The sequence below is a fragment of the Dasypus novemcinctus genome, chromosome 4 (assembly GCF_030445035.2).
Source record: "Dasypus novemcinctus isolate mDasNov1 chromosome 4, mDasNov1.1.hap2, whole genome shotgun sequence".
Classification (NCBI taxonomy): domain Eukaryota; kingdom Metazoa; phylum Chordata; class Mammalia; order Cingulata; family Dasypodidae; genus Dasypus; species Dasypus novemcinctus.
In genome coordinates this window covers 134,338,484-134,363,831 of record NC_080676.1, presented here as the reverse complement: position 1 = coordinate 134,363,831, position 25,348 = coordinate 134,338,484, and the positions used below count along the sequence as shown (strand labels likewise).

The 25,348-nt window shown below is 39.0% G+C and overlaps 1 protein-coding gene across 5 annotated transcripts in view; it reads right to left on the bottom strand.

Moving 5' to 3' along the window:
- CXADR (CXADR Ig-like cell adhesion molecule) overlaps nt 1-25,348 on the bottom strand; it is a 72,601-nt gene that overhangs the window by 13,628 nt on the left and 33,625 nt on the right. For all 5 annotated transcript variants that reach the window (XM_058296110.2, XM_058296111.2, XM_058296113.2 and 2 more), the window contains exons 2-7: nt 19,296-19,462; nt 15,082-15,286; nt 9,085-9,240; nt 7,339-7,464; nt 3,934-4,072; nt 2,259-2,442 (exon numbers count right to left, since the gene is read on the bottom strand). In XM_058296110.2, the coding sequence (XP_058152093.1) occupies nt 2,259-2,442; nt 3,934-4,072; nt 7,339-7,464; nt 9,085-9,240; nt 15,082-15,286; nt 19,296-19,462 (977 nt within the window). The remainder of the gene's footprint in view (nt 1-2,258; nt 2,443-3,933; nt 4,073-7,338; nt 7,465-9,084; nt 9,241-15,081; nt 15,287-19,295; nt 19,463-25,348) is intronic.

Below are 25,348 nucleotides of genomic sequence, written 5' to 3'. Positions count from 1 at the left end.
TGAGTTTGATTCTCATGCTGTGATTGCTATCGATCTAACTTGAAAGCCTTTTTGGAAGAGGTTATTGGTAGCCAAATCCTAGAAGGCTAAGGGAAAGAAGGTCTTACACATGTCTATCTTTTATATATATTCTACTTTAATTGATAGCATAATCTTCATTTTATTAAAAAAAAAAACAAGAATCGGAAGGACCAATACTTCTGTAATATTAAAGTTTCTGATCTGCTTTTTATTTATTCTTATAATATCTTATAAATAAATTATATTAGTATAAAAGAGGCCAGATATCTGGCATTAAAAAAGAACTACTGTTATAAAATCAGAAGCCATGAATGCAGTCAAAGAGTGTTGAGGATACTGAAATTTCTGAATCTTTATGAATAGCACAATCATTTAAATTACATCTAAAGAGGCAAGATTGAAAGTGAGGATAGAAAGGTGTCACAGTGATGTGTTTTGGAAATAGTACCTTCACCTCTAGCACCTGAAAGGCGATAGCTAGCTCATAGGCACCAGAAATTCATAATAAAAATTAAATTATCCAAAAGGCACAGATGAAAAGGTTAACACAAGTATAAAAGTAATTTTATGCAAGGGGAAGAACCTGTTTTTAAAAATGCTTCCAAATGTAAAACTATACACTAACCTATTACACATACATTCAGCTTAAGCATACCAAGACAAAGTATACACAATGCTGCCTAATCGCAAATTCATGCCAACATTTAATTAATAATATGGCATTTACCATCACAGCACCGAAAAAAGTTGACAGAAACCAATTCCCTAATAAAATCTAGGGAAAAGATTTTAGAGTTAGTGAAGTAATTTATTGCAGACCTTATTCACTATGGACATTCTACTATATCCGCACTCCCTCACAATCTTATGGGAAATACAATAAATTCACTTTCTTTTTCTAAACAGCACTGAACACATTTGGCAGTCAGGAGTATCCTTTTCACTCCTCTTTACTTACTTTTTTTTTTTTTAAAGAACGAATCACTTTCACAAATTAAGACAAACTTTTTTAAGTTTGACTTTCTAGATGAAACTTTACAAAAAAACACGTTGGCCACACATTACACAGCCTCCCAAAATTTCTAGACAATAAAATATGCAATATCAAAAAAAAAAAACCACAGACACACATAAAATAAGACGACTGAACTATAAAAAAAATTAATTTGGAACCAATAATTAGGGAATTTCAACTATAACTGCCAAATAATAAATGCATAATAATTTTTTCTTACCAGAAAAATATCAACTGAAGGGGAAAGGCAGTGTGTAGCTGGCAAAAGCCATTCATTTAAAAGCCTAGGTCAGTGAGTTGTGTGAATAAAACACACTAAGCCAGCTGTGGTTCTGAAGACCACCAGAGGCCACACGTCACTCATTAACAAAACCCACCCCCAATACTGCACCAGTAGTTTCATCTCCGTGTGTAGCAGACAGCTTTTTCTAGATGAAACTGACAGGAGCGCCTTTACTTTAGCAAAGAAAAGCCTATTATGTCCCTGTTGCCTATACCAGTCTATCAATTACTTACATCATTTCATAGACATGGAGTATGAATAACAGACTCAGAAGTAAGACTAGTAATTTCTAGAACACTGTAGTGTTTTCTATGTTATTAGAAACAAACTTCAACACATTTATTAGTGTTTTCAAAGAATCAATAAAAACAAGAACATATATGTCTAAGTATTTTTGCCCATGAATGCTTCTTTACTAATTTGGAGGTGGGGGTGGGCAACTTTTGGCTCATGAAGGGAGAAAGGCATCCTGAAATTAATGCTAGAAATTATAAAGTACTACTTTTGGATGATTCAAGTATCTATCAATCTGGTATGCATGGAAGTTCACCAATTTCCTCACCTATCATTTCATGTTCAAAGTGCTACATATTAAATATTAATATTTACTTATAAAATCAATAACCTAAAGCAAATCCATCTTTTTCACATGGTGAATTTATCTTTAACAACTTTAATGCCGTTACTGTTTCAATATAACCAAACTAAACTTCCTGAAAAGTAAATGTCTTATGGTCTCTCATGAACTTCTTTCTGATACCTTTTAAGTGTGGTAACCTAATTTGGAACAGAACTGGTTTTCATACATCAAGAGAAGAAAAGAAAGGTGGAGAGCATAGAGGAAAGGCACGGAAGTTCTCATACTATGGACCCATCCTTGCTCTGAGCTGGAATCATCACAGGCACCGCTCCCATTCTACTCAGGTTAGGGGCAGCTACCTTGGCAGGCGCAAGAGTTGGGCTCTGAGAAGCACGTTCAAAATCTTCACTTGGGACTTGGTTATACTGAGCCTTGGAATATCCTTCCATGTTGGACGGAGACATGGATCCCAGGGATGAATGATTACTGCCCATGTAGCTCCTGGCTGTGGACGTGCGGCTCTTTGGTGGAGGCACGTCTTCCCTGGAAAGCAAGTCCTCGAACAAGTTAAAGAACAAGCTTTTGAAAGCCTACAATTATATCAGCTATGAATCCCGGCTAGAGGTGGGGGATATCGTCTAAGTATTGCAATGGTTAATTTTATCATCAACGTGGCTAGGCTAGGACAGTCCAGGACGGGCCTAGATGCTGCTGTGTAGGTTTTCATAGATGGGGTTAGACCCTACAATCAGTTACTTTTAATAAAGAAGATCATCCTCAAAAATGTGGGCAGGCCTCACCCAATTAGTTGAAGCCTAAGGAGCAAAAATCTGAGGTTTGCTGAGAAGAAATTCTGCCTCAAGAGTATCAACTCATCAGAATTTCCAGTCTGCCGGCCTGCCTTTCAATTGCAGATTTGCCAGCTTCCTCACCATGAGAACCAATTCTTCAAAATAAATGTCATATCCTGTTGGTTCTGTTTCTCTGGAGAACCCTGACAGTACTAGTACTAAATTTATATAAGGTATATTTATGTCACACAAAAAAGAAAGTAGAACAAGGGGCAAAGTCTTAAACTCTATATGTACTCCCAACTTAACATTTAGAGTATCTTCACAGAAGATAAAACTATAGTTTTTACATTTACTTATTCCATCTTATGTTAGCTTTATAAGGAACAAAAATCTCAGATATTTTAGGATTCTAGTATCACTTTTCAAGATAATCTAGTTACATTCATGTAACATTTTATAGCTGATATAGCACAACAGCTACAGAAGTACAGGGGGAAAAAACCAAAAGAACAAAAAATTTTAAATTCGCAAGAAATGGGAATTTAGGCATAAGAATTTTCATACCAAACAATGGCAAAGAATATACATATATCTGAGTGATCTGGTGCTTTTTTTTTTTTAAGGAGGTACCATGCAGGGGTTAAACCCAGGCCCTCAGACACGGGAAACAAACGCTCAACCACCAAACTACAGCCACACCCCCAATAAGAGCTGGGGATTTTTTATTATCCATGTGTGTGTTTTTTAGGTGGCACAGGGGATTGAACCCAGGACCTCATATGTGGGAAGCAAGCACTCAACCAATTGAGCTACATCTGCTCCCCTGATCTGGTGAATTTAAAAAATACAAGTGCCGCGACCACAACCTGTAGTCCTACCAAAATATCAATTTTCAGGATATTATTTGAATCATGTGTTACCATTTTTTGAAGTGCCATAATCCAATGTGCACTTCTAGTTAAGACCTACTAGCTTAGAATATTTGAGAAAATGAAAGTATACTATCAATAATTTTATGAACTACCTATCTCATTTGATATAGTGGCTGGGGTAAACTGGAGCCAAAGAAATTGTGGGGGTGCGGGTTGGGGAACACAACGAAGGGTGGCTGATATGCACATGTGAAACTGAAAAGAAACAGCTTTCAAATGCATTGAGGGGTAGAGTCATAGCTTTTATCCAACTCTCGGACAAATAATACTTTGGATGATTAAGTTAACTAATGCTACTGAGACATTACCTGATATCGTGATGGACTTCCTTTTCATATTTTTCTTCTCTGCGCTTTTTACGACAGCAAAAGATGATGAGACCAATGAGCAAAAGAGCAAGCAGTGTTCCTATAATAGCTCCTGCAATTGTTGCAGCTCTATTTGAAGCTAAAATAAGAATATAATTAAGTGTAAAAACATCTATATTCATATCGAGGGTAGGATACACATTGATTACATTGCATGTATTAACTGTCAAAGACAAATTATATAGCCTTTTTTGATACAGGAGGGGGAAATCCATTTAAAGGACTTTCGTCTCAGAAATGCATAATCCATTTCGAGCATATAAAAACAAAACCAGACTAAAAGATTAATATTCAAAGCTATCTTGGTTAGCATAAAAATGTTATAAGCTGCTCATATTTATAATGGCTAAATATGGTACATAAGAGATGATCTGACATCACTTTCTGTGGCAGTTAGATTTGGGTGAGAAAGTACCTCTTAGGGTACCTTGAATTGGACTCTTTCTTCAGGGCCTTTAACTGTAAGCTTTTATCCCAAATAAATACCTTTTATAAAAACCAAGAGACTGCTGGTACTTTCCATCAGCACCTCAATTACCAAAAATGATAGAAAGGTTTTATAAATGGTTAAAGAATATTTTTTGAGCAATTGTGAGATGCTTCATGGAAAAGGCCTAGACTCCTGTGAAGAGACTGCTGGTAGGAATATGGAGTCTAAAGTTATTTCTGATGAGGCCTTATAAGGAAATGATGAAACGATTATTTAAACTGGAGGAAAAGCGAGCCATGTTTTAAAGTTGTAGTGAACTTAGCAAGATTAATTCCTGATGTTACATGGAAGACAAAATTTGAAAATGGCACGTCTGGACATTTAGCTGATGAGCTTTCCAAAGAAAACTCAGAGAATGCAGCTTGGTTTCTCCTGCAGCTTATAGCAAAATGCTAGATAAAAGAGATAAACTGATATCTGAATTATTAGGCACAAAAAACCCAGAAACTGATTCAGGAAACTCCAAGCCTCTGGAAATCAAGCAAGCCCCAGACAATAGTGCCCCATTTAAGGATTAACTAAACCTGGAGCTTGTAAGCCAGGATTGAAAATGTGGTTATCCAGGAAAGACTTGTGCAGTCTTTCTGTCTGATGGCTTGGACCCCTGCTTCCTGCATGCTAAACCAACACGCTTTTTGAGAAACCTGTATGGAAAAAAACCACTGTCAGCTTTGACTAAAAGGGACATGGAGGGGAAAGATGGAAGGGAAAACAGCTTTAGAGGAAAATCATGGAAGCTGAGGTCTGGAATTAAGACATCTCCTTGGGCCAAGAGAGGGACCCCAGCCATGTATGGAAAGGGTGAGTTTGCCCTGGCATTTGAAGAAAGTGGATGCTCCAGCCCGCTGTTCAGGGAGAGTTTTGCTGCCCCAGGCTACAGAGAAGGTGGAGTGTATTTCCCAAGGGTTCTGGAGAATGAGGTTGACACCTCAGTGATCTGAGAGGGGTGGGCCTGTTCCCCACAGATTAGGGAAGGCCAGGTCACCACCTCACTGTTCTGAGGTGGGAGATTGGGCCTGTATGCCAGAGATTAGGGAAAATGTTGCCACCACCTCACTGTACTAAGAGGATTGAGACTCCACTCAGAGATTGGGTGAAGTGTGGCCATCACCCCAACATTCTTGGAGGGTGACTCAGGCTGGGTCACCACCCAGATGCTTAATGAGGGTGGAACCAAGAAAACAGTTGCTGGGCAAGCCTATGGAAAGGGTGGGCCCCCATGAGGCACCATGCAATCCTATGGAAAGGGTGGGCCCACATGAGGCACCAAGGAGGAGAAATAACCATCATCTTAAGAATAACTCTCAGGTATGGGCCATGATGTGAACCAATGTATATGAGGTGCAGAGGTGCCCAAAGATGTACTTACCAAATCCAATGGATGTGTCATGATGATGGGAACGAGTGTTGTTGGGGGGGGGGAAGAGGGGGGGTGGGGGGGTGGGGTTGAATGGGACCTCACACATATATTTTTAATGTAATATTATTACAAAGTCAAAAAATAAAAAAATTTAAAAAAAAAAAAAAAAAAAAAGGATAGAAGTTGCAACCCTGTAGCTGTCAATTCAGTGACAGCTGGGTATGAAACACTAAGCTATACATAAACATAAAATTATTTAGTTTGGATCACTCTTCAAAACCGTGCTTGTTAAAAAAAATCTACAAATATAAGAAATATTGCTTAAATCAAACCAATTAAACAAAGATATTTATTGGTTACCTTCCATGTAATTGAAGAATTGTTACTACTATGCCAAATAACAAAGAAAGTAAAATAAACTTGAGAGTATTTCTTCAAAAAAAAAAAAAAAAAAAAAAAGAATAACTCTCAGATTTTGAAATCTAATGGAGTATCCCTGCAGGTTTTCAGAACTGTTGGGGACCTGTGACGTATGTTTCCCTCCCTAAGTCTCCTTATGGTAATGCAAATGTATATCCTGTGTCTGTCCCTCTGTATACTAGAAGTAGATGAATTGTTTTGTAAGATTCACAGGTCTACAGCTAGAGGGGACTTTGCCCCCAAGAAAAACTATTTGTAACACTGTGGTGTGATTTTGTACTTAGCATTGCTAACTGAGAGGATATAAGATTTTTTGAATGTTGTAATGTCTATTTGGAATTCAGAGGGTAGAGTATGGCAATTTGAGATTATTTATGAATTCCAAAAAGAAAGATTATGTTTGTAAACATAATGGTCTATTCCTCTGGGCATGATCCTCTTTGTATTAGATTCAGCTGAGATGTCTTTGATTAAATTACATTAAGATTAGGGCTTTTATTAGACCACACCAGTAAGGTGTAACTCAGTTTAAGTCCCTGCCTTCTTGGTGGGCTATATATAAACACTCACTCACTCACTCAGGATACACAGAAGGCAGTACAGGAAGAAAAGAGCACTGCATAGACATGGCAGAGGAGAAAACTTTGATCCTCTAGCCCCAGGGAGAGAGCTGAACCATTTGCCTTATAGTTTGCAGCTGAAGAGAACAGAGCAGCTGAGCTGAGGAAGCCTGGAAAGAAACAAACCCCATGCCAGCCTACAGCTGAGATCAAAAGAAGCTTTTACCCCAAATAAATATCTTTTATAAAAACCAACAGATTTCTGGTACTTTGCATGAGTACCTCTTTGGCTAATGCAATAACCTTCTTCACATGTTACTACAATAATGAAGGTTTTATTAATAAAATGCATTACTTTTTCCTTTCCATGAGCTAGAAAAGCTAATAACCAAGGCACAAAGCACTCTACTCAATAAATCAATTTGTCCTCAGTACACACTTGCTGACTGAAAGGAGGGTTGTACAAAGATAACTGGAACAAAACATTTTTACAAAAGATAGAAAAAGGTACTTACGAGGAACAACATTCAGGAGTAGGAGGCACTGATCAGAACCCACTCTGTTTTTGACTGTACAACTGTATGTCCCAGAGTACTCAGCAGTGGCATTTTTTATAGATATAATAGGTGAGGAGGTCATTTCTATGGGGAGGAAAGGAGAAAAATTTTTACAGTGTTATTATTTCACTCCTAGCTGAGATCTTAGTAAAGGCAAACCCTACCAATTTCAACAATCCATTTAAAAGCACATCAGGCTAAAGGTAGTTATAGAACAAACTTCCAGAGGGCTGAATTCACATCTCCAAAATCTAAACAATCATGCATTCAGTTCATTTTGGGGGTAAGGGGATACCAATAAATTTTTATTTATTCATTGTGTTATCGCAGGGAAAAGAAGAACATGGAAAAGATCAGCATGTGTCACAAAATAATAGCAGAAGGGAAAGGAAGTACCCGGTAGAGAATCCAACCATCAAATAAACATACCCCAGTGACGGGGTCACCAAGGCCCAAGAGGGCTCAGTCTCGCAATTCAGGAGGGGAAAGAATAGACAGGTACATGCTTTCCTCCCCATAAATTCAAGATTCCATACCAAGCTCTGGTTTCTAGTAGTAAACATGGAGTTACATTCTTCCATCTCCTATGAAACAATTCTGTGGCCACTTAGACACTTGCACCTGCATAAAAGTTCCTGAGTGATTTGGATATACATTCATCTTCCCTTTCTCGATCTCTCATCCCCACTTTCTACATGGATCCTCCCCCCCCAATTGTTTCTCTCAATCCTAGGACTGATGATTAAGTAGATTTGGTCAATCCAAATACAGCAGTGTTAATCTTTTGGCTTTAATCACATCAAGGAATGGTCTTTACTCAGAAGGCTGGGAATGAGAGACGGAGTGTTCCTACATTCTTCAGGTTTTTTATACAAATCATTGTAGAGTTGTGGAGATACCCCCAAAACTAATGTATGGGGTGGGGGCTGAGAGGGGGCTCCCTCTGGTTCAGCCAGGCATCAAGATCCAGAGCTGAAGCAGAGACACTGGTCCACTGCACAGCAGTGCGCAAACCCGTTTCGGGCCCCAGTACCCCATGCCACAAAAGCCCTTCCGTGCAGCAGGAAAGCTTGCAAGCATCCATCTTATTCCCACAGATGGAAGAAATGGACAAGTGAAAGTCAGAAGGGATCTTAGACCATCTAGTTGGGCCTCTTGGTTTGAAAGAAGAAAGAGGTAGAGAGAAATTCTAATTAAGAGCAGGGTAAGGGGGATGAGAAAAGGGAAGATTATGTTCAAGTGCTGCATTCCTGAAGGTGGTAATCAATTTAACCAACAGGTCAGTTAAACAAAGAGGTCACTTTCTAGTTAGCATCATTCAGGTTTTCTTATTTACATATACACCATAGGCAAATTATGATGTTTCCAGCATGAATTATTAATAAGACAAAGCATTCACAATCCAGTTCATTACAGTTTAGCCACTACGTAATTTATGATCATGAACATTTCCTATTAGTATTACCATTAATTTTTAAAAAATCCATTACAAAAAAAAACTAAGAAAAATATCCTAAAAGGTAAAGTCATTATAGAAATATCATTTATTCCTTTACACTAAGATGTCATTATAGAACACAGTAATTCCGAAAGAAATTGTGATTGTTCTAAATAGAAAAGGGAAGGAGTTTGGGCATTTTACAGAAAGTACATACACATACACATGCCACATTTGACTTAAGGCCAAACTATAATCTGTAGTACCTGACAACCATGGGGTGGACATTTTCTGTGAGTTAGACAATTTTTGCCATTCATACTGTAATGGAAGAGAACCTTCTTTTGGTTCACATTTTAATTTAAAGTCACTTCCAATTTCTTCTGATCCATCAACATAACACCTTATACCAGAAGGCTTAACTGAAAAAGAAAATAAATTATAACTTTATACAAAAGAATGGATTTTTATAACAGATACTTAAACACACAGCATGCTGTACAAACAATGACTCATTATCAATTCATCCTGGGTTCAGAACTGACAAAGACTAGAAAGCTACAACTGGTTCTCAACCAGTTTATTCAGCTTTAACCAATACAAAATACATGAAAACAAATTTGGGCAAACAGCCACTGTATTAGGAGGTCTGACAACATCTCAGGTACAGCTCTGTGCCCCTTCATTCCGCAGGGTACATTTGAAAAGAGGGATGATGTGGGTTCAACCACTGATGACTCAAGGAAGCTTCCCAATCCATTATTTACCTATTCTTTTACTCCAAGTTTGACATGTGCCCTCTGGGATATGTGCCACATCACATCCTCTGGAGTTTACAATAAATAATTCTGATAACAGACAATCTGCTTAGTGTAGCAAGGCCTAATTAACATTCTGCATTTACACTATTTCAATACCTTCCAAAGAAAATATATTCATGGCAAAAGAGAATATAGAGGGGGAGCATACGTAGCTCAGAGGCTGAGCGCCTGCTTCCCATGTACAAGGTCCCAGGTTCAGGCTCAATCCCGAGTACCTCCTTTATAAAAAAAATACAGAACAAAATATTGACTGTAATTATCTCTGATCAGTGAGATTATGGATGAGTTTTATTAATTTTTATTTTATATGTATTTTTCTAAATTATCCTATAATGAACATGGAACATGCATATTAAAATAGTATACATTAAAAGAAAAATCATACAATGAAATTAACAATTACATAAGTTTTGATCACTTGAGAAATATCTATACCAATCAAGTAATACTCTAACTACCTCCCGAGGAATTTCCCTTTCTGGCTGTTGCAATCAATCTCCTTCCCTAACCCAAGCTCCAGGTAGCCACTGATCAGATTTCTAGTGCTACAGATTAGTTCACTTCTTCTAGAATCATAAATGGAGTTAACATAGCATGTATACTTCTATATTGCTTCTTTCACTTAGCATCATGCTTTTGAGAGTGGTCCATATTGTTACATACCCAGTAGTTCATTCTTATTTTTTGCTGAGTACTACGCCATTGAATGATCATAATACAGGGCTGCTTATCATTCACCTGTTAATGAACAGTTTTTAGATTTCGGGCTACTGGTAAGGCCCTGATCAACCAAAACCTCTGGTAGTGGGGCATCTATCAAAACCTGATTGAATGATGGGTGAGAAAGCTACTATAGAGGAATCGTACATGGAACACTACTGCCCAAGAATGGAGGGACTGAGAATGATTCTGGAGTCTAGAAAGCAGTAATCAGTTCTGAAGTGGATGCTGTTTCTGGGGCAGGATTAGGAGAAGCAGGGATTAAATTAGGACTGGGTGCTGTCCAGAGATGAGTTTAGCAAGGAAAGGATGGGAAGAGCAAAATGGGTCTGGGGGAGACATTAGGAAGACAGCAGTAGTCCTGCATTTTACAGCTGCTCTCCAAACCTTGGAAGAGACAACATTTCCTATAAATTATGCATGCATTTGGCTTTATCTGTCTGTCCTCTCAGCCTGATAAATGGTAGGATTGCGTCGTCCTTTGTCAGTCTGAACTGGTTTTCACCCAAGTCCTAAATGGGTTTTTTCTTCTTTCACTACTATGAATAAACATGAATGGGCACTCACAGTTTTGTGCTACTGTGAACAACATTGCTCAAACATACATGCTCATACTTCTTCCTTTCTCTTGGTAGTTGCAGGGTCATGTGATAAGTGTATGTTTAAAGTCTATAAGATACTGCCTGTTTCCTAAAGTTGGCCAACAGGATTTGTCATATACAGTGGGTTCTCTTCAACTAAGACTGTCAAACATGTTTTCATTCTTTCACATAATTCCTCATACTCCTCAGCCAATTTGATAGTATTCTGCCCATCATCTGTTACAGTCTGTACTTAAAAGGATCAAGAGATGCTTTTAAGAGTGTTGCTGACATTTCTAAGCAAATTTCTTTCTTTTCAGACATCTTAGTTGCCATGGAGATTATATCAATTGGACTTTTAAATCAATTTTGTAAATAATTTCACAGGTAGGTTTTCACTGAAGTAAGTCTTGTTCTCCACTTCCTCAAACTAGCACCAAATCCTTTATTATATAAACTACCAGTAAGTGAGATATTAAAGCAAAGTTTATCACCAACAACTCTTGGTAATATAGTATATTCTAGTCCTAACCCCTCATCCTCTCTACTGAAAATGTCCCTTTCCATATACAAAACACATCCAATAAATACATTTACTAAAACCCACTATTTAGGAAACTCAGGGCCCCATTGAGTCTGAGATCTCAACATACCCCAGCCACAAAAGAACAGCATGTTACCAACACTGATTTCCCAATGTCACGCTGAAGAAGCCCACCTGCTTTCCAATGGGAGGATGCAGTACTAGTCTTACATGCCCAACCCCCAACCAATACACCATTCAGAAGATTAACTCTTAATCCATAGTCCTCCTCTGGGAAGGAATGATGAAACAATAAAGAGGACATGGATAAAGCCTTGTCCCCTAAATGCTTCCTTGCTCTGGAATTCCAGGATATGTTGCCACTTTCATCAGAACATGTGACTCCATGATCACTCATAGCCAGTAGTCCTTTCCAAGTAAGGGCACATGACCATCAGGATGTATATTTGACCATAGTGCTCCACCTTTTCAGTAATTCTGTAATCCATACACCAATCGCACCATCATACTTCCAAGTTAGTGGCCTACTTGGTCTATTAAAAAAACACTCTGAACCCCTAACTGGGATAGGATATATTTTTATCATGATATCCTTCCAGGAATGCTTCTTCTGCCTTGGATCAAAACTATCCTGACTCGGATACCTTGACAGGATCCATCAATAGATGGATCAGTGGGTCAGAGTTTGAGGAGAAGCAACAGATTGTGTATAGTCTCAAAGTATCTCTGCCCAAGATTTTTAATTATAAAGGGAAAAATAGTAATTTTACAGTGGAAAAATCCATCAGAGAACACTTAAACCAAGTGATCAAGATTCCTGCCCTGTACACCTCAGTACACTCAAGATCAGTGTTGACTGAGTCCCCATACAAGCTGTTAGCACTATGTTCTGGCATCAGTGCAATTTGTGTGCACCATCTATGTCTAGGAAACTGTTAACTGTATATGCTCTACTCTTCAAAACAAATTGGTCTGTTTATACCAGAAGATCTCAGTAACAGGCCCTTTCAGAGTTCCAGATGAGAGGGATATACAGCCAACATATTGACCTTCTATCAGCTCCCTTTGTATCCAACACTTCCTTTCGGCTTTTTTAGAATTGCACCCACATATGCTTTTGGTGTATGTGAAAGAGAAGGGCATGCTCTGGCATACGGGGCAAGCTATAACAACACGTCATCACTCACATCCAGGCAAATGACAGACTCACGTGGGTTCGCAGCCATGCAGAACACAGTGAACTATCGTTATTACTCTGTGGACCCAACTGCTGCAACTCCTTCAGATTTCCCACAAAAGAATCAAAGTATGAAACAAAGCCACTTACACTGAACCAAATGAGAGCTCCTACCAGTCAGACTACCTACCAGTCAGGTCATTAGAGGGCATTTCTCATTTTCCCTCCAAATAACCCAGGGAGCATTTCTGGGCTAAGCTAAGAGATAAGTCCAATCCTCACTTTCAAGAGAAAATACCAGTGGTTTCTCCCAGCAGCAGCCATGATGCATGAAAACATGGAATAAAAGCTAGAGAAATTCTCCACTGGCTCTGAGAGATCCTTGACTGATCAGAGTATTAGTCATCCCTACTTCCTGATTCCTTTCCCCCTTTAATCCCTGGATTTAATCCTTCTCTCCTTCTCTGGGCTGAATTCAGGGATTGCTTGGCCATGGTAATCTCCCAGGAGATATTAAAAAGAGTAACGAGGTCAACACTTGCTGCTTATCTATTCCAAGGAATCAGATGTTAGGACTGTGAGGTTTAATGTAAAAATATCCTCTACCTACTGATCATTATGTACCATTACTACACAACCCAGCCTCTTTCTGGGATATGTGCTTTAAGATTTTAAGCCATAGTCCACCTTGTCTTGTGCTACAATGATCATTTCAGACAGGGCCTACCAATTCAACCCAGAACCTAGGTGAGCTCCAACAGTAAACACACAAATACACATGCAAACTGTGCTTTTCCACAGCTCTAAGCTGAGAGTCTCACCATACTGCTCAGTTCTTTCCTCAGGTTGGTTCACTCACTTTCATACCATAACACACGTTTTTGAACCACTGCACTTGGGAAAGATTGCCTTGCACCAGAACTCTCTTTTGTGCCCAATCAATGGTGCTACCAGCAGTCAGTTCACTGCCTCAGCCACGAAGACAACACCTGAAGCTGTCAGCAGGGTGCACTGTCATCTTTCTTTTCCCTAGCCTCTATATTCTGACACTGACTCATTAGGGAAAAAATGAGGTTCAAAACGATTCTGGAACCCAAAACACTTCTCTCCCCCACCTCTAATCAATTCTCCACATCAAAATGGACAAGGTGAAACTGATATAGAGAGCTGCCTTACGAGGTTGTTTCCAGGAGCGTGCCAGGCAGTTCCAGCAATCAGCATTTCCTACATAATGTAGGTCCTTCACATGTACCCAAAACAAGAGACCTTGTGTCCAAAACAAGGAATTTACTATCACAGAATAGAGAGCCAGAAAGCTGTGTGTTTCTACATGGTAGCCACCATACATCTAATGAAGACTATCACAATAATGTTTTAGAAGTAGATTTATGAATTATATTACTATAACATTTGACTTTCTTGGTTTGAGGGGGTTAAGAGTGACAGGATGAATTACCACAGGATGTAAAGAAGGATAATAAAAATTGCAGTCTTTGACAATTTACAAAGCAATTTACACTTCATTCCTTCTTAATTATCAAATACACAGAAGACACCCTAGTGATTGTCTAATCCCTTCTCTTTAAGAATGAAAAATAGTGATGCTCAGGCAAGTTAAATGCCTTACTCCAACTGAATATTCCTTCTACCACATTCTATCTCCCCTTTTCTACATATTCCCAATTATTCATATCAGAAACCTCATTTAATCTTTGGGTAATTAAGGTATACACTTAAATCAGACATAACAAAGAATTTTGTACCAAGTGATATCTCATGGCTAGATTTAATAATTAAATCTTTTTCTTCTTCAAAAAGGTAGGCTGAGGCCCAGGAAAATTTAAGAGGTTCTAGTTAATTCTGAGGACAAAGGCAAAAACCTCGAATCTCCTACTTCCTGGTTTACAGTTCTTTCCCCAGACAATATTCCATTTACTTTTCTTTTTTTTTTTTTGAGGTACTAGGGCTGGGGATTGAACCCCAGATCTCATATATGGGAAGCCAGCACTAAATCACTGAACCACAGCAGCTTCCCTGAGTTGGTTTTTTCGTTGGTTTTGCTTGTTGTTTGTGTTTTTGTTTTTTCAAGAGGCACCAGGAACCAAACCCAGGTCCTCTCACGTGGGAAACAGGCACTCAACTGCTTGAGCCACATCTGCTCCATTTACTTTTTTTTTTCATCTTTTTTAGGAGGCACTGGAAACTGAACCCAGGACTTTCCTTGTAGAAGGTGGACACCCAATTGCTTGAGCCACATCCACTCCCCCACTAACTTTTAAATTCATGAATTTCACAAAGAAGTTGGCCATTTCTTATTTCTTTCTATCAAAAAGTGTGCTATCTTTATCTTTTATACTGTTTGAAGACATTATGTGATAAAGTAGCACTGCTAATAAGTAATATGAATGCAATTAACTTACCAAGAACTGTGAGGTGAATCTTTTTATTTCCAACACCAGGAGCTTTTTTCACTTTGCACTGATATGTGCCAATATCTGATAACTGTAAATTGGTTATATTTATTGATGCATCGCCAGATGTGAGATCACTACTTGTAAAATGCACTCGTCCTTTCAGATCTGCATAGTAGTCATCATAAATTTTGTCTCCGGAATATAAAATAATCTAAAAGAAAACCAAAATAAGAGGGGAAAAAACAAACAAACCTCTTTTTCATTAAAGGATCCCTGTATACACTGTGCTACTGTGAGATAAAGAAAAAATAGATTGGGGGGGTATATGGGGACCTCATATTTTTTTAATGTAATATTAAAAATAAATTAAAATTTAAAAAAGAAAAAAAAATAGAATAAGAATACAGCATTATGAGGGATCCATAATTATCCAAATCACAGAGTGAGAAAATGGAAAAGGATCTATGTGATCCTCGAGTCTGGCCCAAATCTCCAAGTGGGGAAATCAAGACCCAACATGGATAAGCAATAGGTCCAATATCAGAGAGCACAGAATAACACAGATCTGTTTTTCAACTGCCTCAGAGGCGGCAGTATGCCCATCAAGTGCATAAAGTCGAGTTTAATACATCCCTCTCCCAAAGGCGTATGATAATTTATCTATGGAATCACCAATAAAGACATTTTTTAAAAAATCTTGATACTATGCTGGGAGCACTTGGGAGTCCGAGACTCTAATAGATAAAAAATCATAAAATAAACATCTTAAGATATGTGTACCCAGGTTGACAAGCTCTTTCAAAGAAACTCTGTTAACTAAGAACACACACCCTTCTTAAACACTATTATAGGCTTGATAGAGGTAACTGAAAGGTGGCTAGATTCAGATGGAAAGTAAAAAAAAAAAAAGTGTTAAATTTGACTTGGAAGAGAACAAGAGTCAACTCTAACTATCCCTAAAATTAATTTAACACATTCCATGAATTTTCACATTTGCTAATAAAATCCTTAATTCTGGTCATGACACCCAAGAGCAGTGGTGCCAAACTCAAATAAGAATCACGAAACCGGACTCTACAGTCCACATCCTGCAAATACACCTTTTAATTCTGAGATGCTAATTATGGGTAGCACAATCAGATAAATCATCCAAGACATCTATACGAACTTCATAAGGACAGGGACTTGAGTTCTTTTAAGTATCATCACCCCCACTACCACGCTGACCCCATTCCTAAACCACTCAAGATCTTTTAATTACATTTTAAGTGCCATACAAGGCATGGGACTGTATATCACAGTGAATCCTGTGGTGGAAGATGAACTGTGGTTAACAGCAAACAAATAAATATATAATACTAATACAGGGTGTTAATAATTGGATGGGCTGGGGGGGAAATACACCAAATGTATGATATGGGCTATAGTTAGTAAGATCTTGATGATGCTCTTTCATAGTTTGTAACAAAGGTTTCACAACAATGCAAGGAGTTGGTGGGAGGTGGTGGTGATCTATGGGAACCCTGTATGATGATACGTATGTTTGTATTGTAAGTTCACAACTTTTACTAGACACTTCCTGTTTATGTATGTTCATGTATGAATGATATACTTCAATAAATTTTAATTAAAAAAAAAAAAAAACTACATTAAGTGCCTGCACCTAGGATGCACTTAGTATCAATTTGCTAAGTAAGTACAAGAATCAGGGGGAAAAAGGGGGAGGCGGGCGGGAAGCAGGCATAACTCAGTGGTTGAGTGCTTGCTTCCCACATAGAGATCCCAGGTTCAATTCCCAGTACCTCTTTCAAATAAATAAAAGCATTTCTTAAAAAAAAAAAAAAAAAGCAGCAGTTAAGGGTCTACAGCTGACTTACTCAATAAACAGAAGCCATTACTTTATTTCATCCATCGTCCCACCACACCCCTGGTCAACAGGAACACTGAGAACTCAAGGGAGACTGCTATTATCTTCCCTTATATTTAATTACTCAGTCGCTGCTGTGAAAAGCTATATATATATATATATATATATAAGGTTCAACCCACTGTACTTTCAAATCCCCCATGTTTGCTTAGCACAGACATTAACAGTCTTTGAAGGAGGGCATGATAAACTGTGTACCCACTGTTAGTTATAAACAGTGCTTGAGAAATTGGAAATTATCATTGACAGGCAATTTTACATGTCTTTGTTGATTCCTGGTGACAACCATGCAAGGATAGTGGCATTATCCACTTTTAACATTTAGGATGAGGAAAGCAGTGACAGGCACAGACCAACCTTCACAAAATCACACTGCTAAAATGCAAACCAGATCAACTCAATATTAGCACAGTGTACTGACCTTTACTTGCATTCCTGTATTCTAAGTTCATGAAATGCTGTGCATGCAGCATATCGATTCTAGCAATGCTGAGAGATAGGCACATGTATTTCTATTTTACACATGAGGAAATTAAGGCGTATGAAACAAACAAAGGAGGTGGTACGGATAGTGTAAAGAATAATCAAAGTGCAAGTGTGGGGGAAAAAAAGTGCAAGTGTGGGAATCAGAGACCAGGGTCAAACTCCAACTGCATCAGGTCCCAGCAGTGGTGTGACCTGGGTGTGTTCCTTTAAATCTCTGGGCCTCCTTTGCCATCTTTTTGTGTTTACAATAATTCTCATTTTAGGGTATAATTTTTAAGGCTTAAAGAAGAAAATATAATTAAACTACATAATACACTGGCCAGCACATAATAAATACATAATACATGGTAACTGTTGGCTGGCAAAAGAGATAGCACAGGGAGTAAGAACGGAACTGTCTCCAGACCACTCATCCTATTCAGAGTCCTTATCCACATGCTGGCAGCTTAGATACAGAGAAAGGAGGCTCAGTTAACATACAGTGTCCCTGAAATTCAAGGTAAGCATTACATAATCTACCCTTTTGTGTTCTGATTTGACTGTGTTAGAGGCTATGTTTTTAACCCAGAAATGGACACTTCATTGCCCAGTTTCACACTTACATAACTCTCCTTTGGTCCGAAGACTGTGCTTCCCACTCAGCAGGGAAGATTCTGTGTTCTCCCTTCTATGCATTCACAGGACACACAGGGCTTCTGGTACCCGCTTAGGGCTTCAGCCATAAGATGCAAGTCTTAAGCCAGAAGCACCCAGCCCTCCATGCATCTCCCAAGCTTCGCCCATCTTACCCAGGGGGGTGATCAGAATTCTGGGCTCTCAAGGGGCATGGGGACTGCACTGGCAAGGGAAAGGGAGGATGTGCGGGAGCTCAGGTTGAAGTCTGGACTCAAGGTGCTGACTCTTCCAGAGAGAGAGGAAGAGGAGGAGCAAGAGAGGAAGTAGGGGATCTGGGCTGGGGAGACAGAATGAGTCAGGCTCAGTTTATTTTGCTTATAGAAAAGAAGGAGTTCCCATTGCAGAATCAGAGAAGGGTTGAGACCCTGGAGGCGGTGGCCCCAGTCATTCCCAACTTGGGAAAGTACCTTAATTACTCCCTTTAAATACACCATGGGTAAACTGCCTTGACTTGTCAAGAATATTAATCACCCACTGATTCAACCATTAAAGAGAAAAATTTTGTTTTCAGTTTTTAAATAACACATACTTTTATAGATTATTTCAATGCTGTAAAGACTTTTTAAAAAAGAAATTCACTTAACAGAATTTTAAACTTGGAGAATAAGGAAAACAGACTCCTCAATAATAGCATAAACCTTTGTTGGACTACCTCTGTGCTTAAAGACCCTCTTCTAATGCTGACAGTATCCTTGTGTAAATCTTACAAATCAGTTCTACCTTTCAACAAAGTCTCCTTTACTCACTGCCTTCTAGTGCACTATGCATATTTCTGTCCTACTATCCCTCTACCCCTTTCTCTACCTCTGGTATGCTTCCAAATCCAGATTTTCAGAACTATTGCAAATTTCTCTTCCTCCTAGGAGCCTTCACTAAGAAGTCCGTGGCCTCTTCTTCCCGTAAAATCTTAGAGCACTTCCTGTATCTCTCACTCCATTACATGTTACCGTGTGTCCTCCCTTTTCACCAGAACAACTAACAGCCTCACCAAGACTACAACCTGAGATGTCTGTGGCTTTCTGCAGCCCCTTGTGCCCATCCAGGTATGATCAGCACAGTAAGCAATACATACAAATAACACACTAAGTTAAACAAACGCCTGCTGAATGAACAAACACTTATCAAAACTTACCACTTGATCCACCTTCTGATTATCCGCTGGTGACAGCAGCCACTCAATATCCAGGGGTCCTTGGTCTCCTGGGCTCAGGGTAAATTTGCACGGCAAATAGGCAGTTTCCCCTTTGGCTTTTTCAATCATCTGCTCAGGAGTTGTTATACTCAAACTTCTGGTCAAATCTGGGAAAAGAAATATGTCCGTGGAGTAAGCATCTGCTATTAAATGGTGGCGTGCTGCGCATACCACAGCCATTAAGGAGGAGCCTGTGATGCGGTGGAAAGAACTGCATTTGGGACAAGGATAACTGAGGTCAAACTCAGCAATCCCCAATTTCTAATTTGTGCCCTTGAAAAAATGGAATGACAATACTACTATCTGTCTTATTTAATACAATTCCCTTTAAGAGTTCTGTGAACTTCCCAATATTATGTTTTCATTAATAAAGGGGATTCTATATTCAAGTAGATGTTTAAAACTGAATTGAACTGGACCCTCTAAAAGGTCAGTTACGCCTTACTAATACTAATTCAAGGCTGCATAAATTCAGGCTTGCCATGGTGCCTCATTCGCGCTGGGAGCTCACAGTTGGTGGGGCATATGCTAATGAATTTTGACAAGTTCTCTGTCAAGGCTTTTTAAATTCTAAATCTTTATTAAATTTGAGTCTGTAATCTTTATTGGCTGTTTAACAATATTTCTCAGTCAAATTCTGACGAAGACAAATCAGAAAGAAAAATACCCATTTATATATTTATAAATTTACAATATAGTTGATCTCAATTTTATCTTTAAGACATTTCATACTGTTCATGACCCTTCCTATTTCCCTTCTGAAAAAGTCACGAATATTTCTTAAATGCTTTTAAAAAGACATCTTTAAAAAACACACTTTAAAATTCCATAACTTAGGAAGCAGATTTGGCTCAACTGATAGAGCATCCTGGGAGGTTCAGGATTCAAACCCAGGGCCTCCAGACTCGTGGTGAGCCGGCCCATGTGCAGTGCTGATGCGCGCAAGGAGTGCCCTGCCACACAGGGGTGTCCCCCACGTAGGGGAATCCCATGCACAAGGAGTGTGCCCTGCAAGGAAAACCACCCAGGTTGGGGGGTGGAGGGGAGTGCAGCCTGCCCAGGAGTGGCGCTGCACACACGGAGAGCTGACGCAGCAAGATGACACAACAAAAAGAAACACAATTCCCAGTGCCACTGACAAGAATGCAAGTGGACACAGAAGAACACACAGCGAATGGACAGAGCGAGCAGACAATGGGGGGAGAGAAATAAATAAATCTTTAAAAAAACTTCCATAACGTGCTCTGAAAATTTTATCTTTAAAACTCTCATATACATCAAAGAGAAAAGTAATAAGTAAATGCCCAAATAAGAGATCTTGAACTCCATCCGCACACATATTCTTCAAGTAGTTTGTTAAAAAGAGCTGGCTTAAACCCACTGGAACCTACAAGAACTGAAAAAAATGTTCCCTCCTTGTTGCTAATAGTTTACTGTTAACAATACCAGTATCTCTTACATGCATATAGGTGGAAACAAACAATGAGCAAGATGTCACTATTTCTTGGGGGGGGGGGGGGAAGCAATTAAGTCCCACATATAAATAATTCTGTTCACTACTTATGTCTTATAAGATCAAAGTTTGAACAAGCTAAGAAGATTTAAAATGCAAATTCAGGGAATGGAAGAGGCTTGAGCAGTTGAGCACCCGCCTCCCATATGGAAGGTCCTAGGTTCAGTTCCTGATGCCTCCTAAAGACAAGCAGACGCAGCAACGAGCACATGCCGCAACCAGCAAGGAGCAGAAGAGGCTCAAGCAGTTGGGCTCCCGCCTCCCATGTGGGTGATCCTGTCCTCGGTTCCCAGTTCCTCCTAAAAGAAGATGAGCAGACAGTGAGCAGACAAGTGAAGGAGTCATCTCTGGAGGGGGGGACTTGCCACACAAAACTTAATTTGTTCACTATTTATGCTGCAAAGGTTTGCACAACACTATTTCATACCTATCTATTCCTTGTGATGACCTAACATTTTAAGTGTAAATTCAAGTATCTAATTATGCAGAATCTTAAGTTCCAAGTGAATAAACCATCCTCTGTTAAGCAGCTCTAGATCTCTTTGTCACCTAACACTGACGTTTAGGCCCAGATGATGACCTGGAAGAGGCCCTAAGCACCAAGATTATGGTGTGTGCAACCTGCCTCTTCCCATTTCCCTTATTCTCCTTTCTCACCATAAAAGTAAACACAACAGAGCAGATGTAGCTGAAGTGGTTGGGTGCCTACTTCCCATGTACGAGGTCCTGGTTTCAATCCATAGTACCTCCTAAAAACAAAACAAATGAGGGAACCAGCTCTCATTGGGGAGCAGATGTAGCTCAGGGTTGAGCGCCTGCTTCCCAAGTACAAGTCCCAGGTTCAATCCCCAGTACCTCCTTAAAAAAATAATAAGGGAAGTGGACTTGGCCCAGTGGTTAGGGCATCCGTCTACCACATGGGAGGTCCGCGGTTCAAACCCCGGGCCTCCTTGACCCGTGTGGAGCTGGCCCATGCGCAGCGCTGATGCGCACAAGGAGTGCCATGCCATGCGGGGGACCCCCACGCGCAAGGAGTGCGCCCCATAAGGAGAGCCACCCAGCGCGAAAGAAAGTGCAGCCTGCCCAGGAATGGCGCTGCACACACGGAGAACTGACACAACAAGATGACGCAACAAAAAGAAACACAGATTCCCGTGCCTCTGACAACAACAGAAGCGGACAAAGATGATGACACAGCAAAAAGACACAGAGAACAGACAATTGGGGTGAGGGGTTTGGGGGGAAGGGGAGAGAAATAAATAAATAAATAAATAAATCTTTAAAAATAAACAAATAAAAAATAAATAATAAAATAAAATAAACACAACAGAGCAAAATTAAGGGTAAATAAATATAAAGTCTTAATTCTCCACAATGACTACTGTAATGCTATTTTTCAAATAATAAATCAGCAGAACAAATGAAAACAAAGAATTACATTAACCATTTCATAAGCCTTTTCATTTGTCCTAAAATAAACTTATTATAATAATAAAATATTAACAGAGTTGAAGTCAAAAGATTGAAGACAAAAGAAAAACTAGGTTACATCCAACACCATTTTTATTCATACACCATCTTCAGCTTTTATTCACATTTAAGTACACCACTTAAGTGGTACATGAAAAACAGGCACAAACTCTCTGCACCCCCATCTCTTAAATCTGAGATTGGCCTTGTTTTGGGCAATAGAATGGCATAAATGATACTGTGCCCAGTCTAGGCCTCAAGAGACCCTGCCGCTTCCACTCTAGCCCTCTCAGAAGGCAGCCACCTAGTGAACAAATGACCTAGTGAGCAAATCACATAGAAGCCAACTAAAGTGTCCTAATACGTAGCCTGCCTAACACCCAGCCCCCGGCCAGACCAGCTGTCTGCAGCCTCATGAGCGAGCCCAGACATTCCTGTATCTCAGCCTAGCCTGAACTGTTAACCCCACAGATTCATGAACTAACACATGATTTTTACTTTAAGTATCTAAAGTTTGGTTGGTTTGTCACCCAACAAGATTGAAGATACACCACTCAAGCCCACTAATGCAGCCCAAATGGACTGCTTTTCATCCCTGAAAAAGTCCAAACTATTCCTGTCTCTATTTAATTTCCATTTATTTATTTAAAATTGCATGCTTTGATATTTTTGTCTATAATCTGAAGTGCTTCTCCTGAGTAAATACTTAATACTCTAAACAAACACTTTCTACTGTTTCTAATAAATTCAGTTTCATTCCTGCCACATTCATTAAGGCATTCTCCTACTCTCCAACCTACACTGATTTTCCTTTCCCTCTTTCTGTAAGTGTTCACAGTACTTTACTTTCTATTACCTGTACCACCCATTTGGCACGTATCATATACTACCTTGTATTTTCTTTTTAGATTTTATTGTTAAGCTGACTTCAGTAGGTTCTGTCACATTCCTAGATACTGATGAGCTTCTTGTCGTCTAGCCCTAAAATCTATTTTTAAGTGCAGGTCATTAGCTATCTTAGAGTAGAAGAAACTATAGAGAACTATATGTTCTCAACACCCAGTAGAGGTGGACGCCGTACTTGGACATCCTTAGAAAAGAACTGGTGACTAGACTGAAAGTTTGATCAATTTTGGAAATGTCCTTTTAAAAAGAAATAAATGCATTACTCTATCATATAAAGAAGTTGGCAGATTTTTCCTGCTATTTCAGGAGTTCCTTTCTACAGCTACTGTAACAATTTGTTGCCTGCATATAATGTGCCTAGCTATTAATACTAACTTTACTAAGCAAAATAAAAACAATAAGTACACTTCAGAATGAAAATTCCATTTCAAAATGCATCAAGACATAGCACAAAAATATGAAGGGTGAAAATATACAAGGGAGAACTGAAAATCTGCTGTAACAATTAAAATATCCTGGTTACTCTATGTGTCAGGAGTTTTTATTCTATAGAAAACAAAGTATTAAATGACATCAATTAGACATTTGAATGTGTAAATGTTCAAGTTCTCCTAATTCTGGCTCTCAGTACATATACTACATAAAGTCATCAGGATAAAATGCAACGTAAGTTTTCATGATACAATCTTTCATTGTTTCTTGTTTGACACACACAAGAAATTACTTTTATTTTTAAAGAGTGACAAAAATAATTACATATATGTGTATAAATTATTCAAAAAGAAATACACCAGACTGTTAATGGCAGTTTATTTTTGAGAACTGACATTTTAATGTGATTGCCCTTTTCTGTCTTATGCTGAGATTTTCTTAATGTGTGCACTGCTTAAAAAAACTTAAACAGGTTTTTAAATGGCTTTCAGTATTTCTTTTTCAAGAAAATGTTATAAAAAAATCAATTACTCTCGGTTTGCACTAAATATGAACTAAAATCTTCAAGCTCACACAGAACAATTATTGGGTTTCCTAGCAACATTTAATGGCCGGCCTCTTTTTTCAGAAGCACAGTTTTGCAGTGCTGAAGTATGCAACAGTGATAAACTGTGTAAGACAAAAAGGGAGACAACTTGGGGATTCTTTCCTAATACTCTTCTCTATGGATTTTTTTCCTAATACTACCCAATTTTATTTATACAGCAAATGAGTAATAATTTACCTTGCAAACTCCTCACAGGTGCAAAGATCATCTAAACATAAAATCAAATAAACTGTCTTATAATTTTATTCAAAAATGGGAAGCAGATTTGGCTCAACTGATAGAGCGTCTGCATAGGAGGGCCAGGGTTCAAACCCTCCTGGCCTGGGTGGTGAGCTGGCCCATGTGCAGTACTGACGCATGCAAGGAGTGCAATGCCACACAGGGTTGCACCCCGTGTAGGGGAGCCCCATGCGCAAGGAGTGTGCCCCCCTCAAGGAGAGCCGCTCCGTGCGAAAAAAAGCGCAACCTGCCCAGAAGTGGCACCACACACATGGAGAGCTGACACAGCAAGATGATGCAACAAAAAGAGACAGAGTCCTGGTGCCGCTGACAAGAATGCAAGCAGACAGAGAAGAACACATAGCAAAAGGACACAGAGAGCAGACAATGGGGCGGGGGGAGAAATAAATAAAAACTCTTTAAAAAAAAAATTATATTCGGAGTGTGAAATACTGTGAGGCCACAAGTATTTCCAGAGTCCAGTTAGTTAAGTCCACAGCACTGGATTATATAAATAAACTGAATCACACCCCACTTGGCAGTGACTGAAGTAATAGTTTCTAGTGTTCTACCTGCTTTTTTTCATTTCCAAATTCCAAACTGCTTAGATCTTTAGAGCTTCTCTTCTGCCCAGACGGCCTTCTATCTGAGTTTCAACTTGACACAAGCTCGTAAAAGCGAACTTTAGTCCTTGATGTTGCCATGTCCCACAGAGGCCTTAGAAAGATATCTTTTTAGTCCTAAAGATAACGCATGGGAAACTGCAGATAATGGAAGGGGCTGTATTTTGAACAGATGACCTGCCTCCATTTCTTTAACTTCCTTTTTCACTATAATTTTCTTTTA